The following is a 3,115-nucleotide window of genomic DNA, read 5'->3' as shown; positions in this document are numbered from 1 at the left end:
TATATATATATATATACATATATATATATATATTAATCATTACAAAGATCCTAAATAATTTTAGTCATTATCTCATTATGATCATTCACTGCAATTTTAACTATTTTTAAAATTAATTTCAGACTCTGATTCCAAAGTCAAAAACTACTTATTGGTGTAAATCTTTTGAAGTACCACCCCTTGACGGGCCAGTACATGCTATTGTGGTATGTATTTTTTATTCACTAACTCGATATTCTCTTTATTAGTTCCATTTATTTGCTTACACCTCCTTTTTCTTCTTACACCCTTTCAAAAAGTCAAATAACGAAGTACTATAGGTAGTAATATGGAATGACTGATTACGTATTTAAGATGGCTGACAACTTTCGTTCACAACGTTCTCTCTATACACTGCGATCTTTTAACACTATTTTATACTGAGCTATCAAACTTTTCAGTTGAGATTGTTCCTTCAGTATCAACCATACCATTTTTCTGACACTTCATTGTTCAGTTGTTTATAGAACTTTCTTCCGTTGTTCTTGAAGAGTCTATTCTGCTGATACTGATTTGTCCTCTGCTGGTATCTGGTCTTTTTTTCCGGGCACTGCATTGATTCTTTGTCTTAATTCCTCTTTTACTACTTGCAGTCTTTTGTGCCTTATGGTGTACTTCCTTTGCATTTCGTTTTTGTGCCTTTCTTTCACTCTCTTCTTTTCTATGACTGCGTGTAATTGTCCAAGGTATTTCTTGAGCAATTCAGTTTCGTTCTAAAGGTTTCGTTCTCACCATGCAACTTTATCTTTTGTTTTACTTTCGTATTTAACCACAAGAGTTTGCACAACGACAGAGGCTGCGCAGTTTAGATCTGTTACGTTTTTGATGTAAATTTTTGTTTGTTCTTCTATAAGTTGGAGAACAAACTTGTTTTTAGTTGTTAATCCATGGGACATCGCAGTTATGCTCCTTCTCATCTGTCTAAACTTTACTCTAGAAATCAAGTATTTCTATTTTAATTCGGACTTCTATTTTGAATGTGCTCTTTCCAAAGTGCCAAGAGAATTTCTTTGGATTATTTCTAAACATGTTATCACTGAAGAACCTAGATCGTTTTACGAAGCAGCATATGCATCCAGCTCAGGCCTGCAATTTTTTTAATATTCTCTATTACTTAAGAAAAATGGTATTCAGACTTTAATTCATATTTTTTCATCTTTCTTTTCTTAAATGGTTTTATATTATGATTATTGCTTAAGTTTTTCAAAATTTCTTTTGTCATATTGAAGAGCATTGATTCACTTCTTAATTGTTTTCTTGCTACAAGTCTGAATAATTATTCCTTTCAGATGTCTCCTTACATTCAAGAAGGAAATGAAGCCTTTGTTCACCATATCTTATTATACAGCTGCTACAAAAACACTTCAGGAGAAAATTATATAGGATATGAAGGAAAATGCTATTCACAAAATATGCCACTTGATTGGAAATATTGTCGGACAATACTTCACGGATGGGCAGTTGGAGGCTCGGTAAGTTACTTTAAAACAGAATAGTCTGTAACAATCCATTTGGTAGAGTTCTAATATCTACGATTAAAGTTTGAATGATCAAGTGGTTGTGGAGTAGAGAATGTATGCCGCTAGCTATTGCAGACAAAAATATACGGTTGTAACAGTGACAAAAGAAACACATAAAGCAGTGTACTTTGTGTATCAGTGACTGTAACAGAATGGTACAATCAAGTAGTGGCATAGTCTTGTTTTAAATGAATTTGGATAACTGGTTAGTGAGTTGTGAGAAGAAAACTAAAATTTTAGGCAGGTATTGTAGGTATATCCATTGATACACCTACAAAGCAGTCGTAGCAAAGCTGCTTCTAACCGAAATGATACTTGTCGACATTAATCAGCAGTAGTTTCCAAAGACCTCTACTAAATTTACTTGCTTGAAGATTTCTTGGAGTATGTAAATATAATAAGATGGAAAGCAAATTGAATCTGTGGGTTCTTCAACATGTTAATACCTCTTACTACTTTCAGGGTGGATTAATATTACTTTGTCACTTTAGTAGTAACTTCCTTATGCTATTACTATTGTCCGAGTACTTTCAAATTTGTTTCATTTAACAAGTGCAATGTAATAAGTTTAGTTCGTGAGGACGACTTTTACCTGGCTAAGGCATTTAGAAGATGGTTGCTCCAAAGGAGATAAATGTGCATCATTAGAGTATTTGTAAAGCTGCAAGTGACAACTACCTAAATAAGTGGTCACCTGTTTTGAGCATTTTCGGAAAGTAGGCAAATTTATTATAATCCTTTAAAATCGGAAATGTCCTGTAACTCGCCCCCCTCCGACTTTTAGTTCATGCATTTGAAAACACCGCATTATTTATGGGATTACCCAATATATATTACGTAAATAGTAACTATATCTTACAAGCTCAAAGCTGATGAGCGATCACCTTCTATTGACTAAAAAAAAAAGTCTAATATTGGGTAGTGTAAGCTCTCGACAGAAAAAAAAAAAATATATATATAATGAAGAGCTAGGTGATATAGATATCCACTTTATACAGCTCAACCAGCTCTGATAGAGCTTCAGGAATATAGAATTAAGAAGGAGAGATTTTCTACATATTTAGGATTCCTTGTGGATCATTTTACACTCGCTTTCTTGTCTGCCTTCTTCATTGATTCAAATTTGAACATTCGGACTTCGCAGGTGCATTATGGATTTATATTTTTATATATTTATATTTATGAATTTTTATGTATTTATAAATTTTTATATATCTGAATTTTTATATATTTATAAATTTTCGTGTATATGTATGTATTTGTAAATTCTTAGAAATTATATATCCCATATAGATGAATGCGTCTATGTATGTATATTGTATACCATGGAGAATTTCGTTAATATAGATTGAATGACTATATACATCAACCTTTGAATTTGTTTTCTCCTTCTTAATTTTACACACACGCACACACACGCACACACACACACACACACACACACATACACACACACACACACACACACATATATATATATATCTGCAAATATAATATGTGACAATTATTCGGTAACCATGATAAAACTCCGAGTTTACATATATATATATATATAT

The 3,115-nt window shown here is 32.2% G+C and overlaps 1 protein-coding gene across 1 annotated transcript in view; it reads left to right on the top strand.

The window, feature by feature from the left end:
* LOC106881881 (DBH-like monooxygenase protein 1) overlaps positions 1-3,115 on the top strand; it is a 28,307-nt gene that overhangs the window by 8,341 nt on the left and 16,851 nt on the right. The window contains exons 4-5 of the mRNA XM_014932404.2: positions 123-206; positions 1,329-1,511. Of these exons, the coding sequence (XP_014787890.2) occupies positions 123-206; positions 1,329-1,511 (267 nt within the window). The remainder of the gene's footprint in view (positions 1-122; positions 207-1,328; positions 1,512-3,115) is intronic.

This window comes from Octopus bimaculoides, chromosome 8 (genome assembly GCF_001194135.2).
Source record: "Octopus bimaculoides isolate UCB-OBI-ISO-001 chromosome 8, ASM119413v2, whole genome shotgun sequence".
Taxonomy (NCBI): Eukaryota; Metazoa; Mollusca; class Cephalopoda; order Octopoda; family Octopodidae; genus Octopus; species Octopus bimaculoides.
Note: the sequence above shows the minus strand (reverse complement) of the source record. Positions and strands in the feature narration are given on the sequence as shown.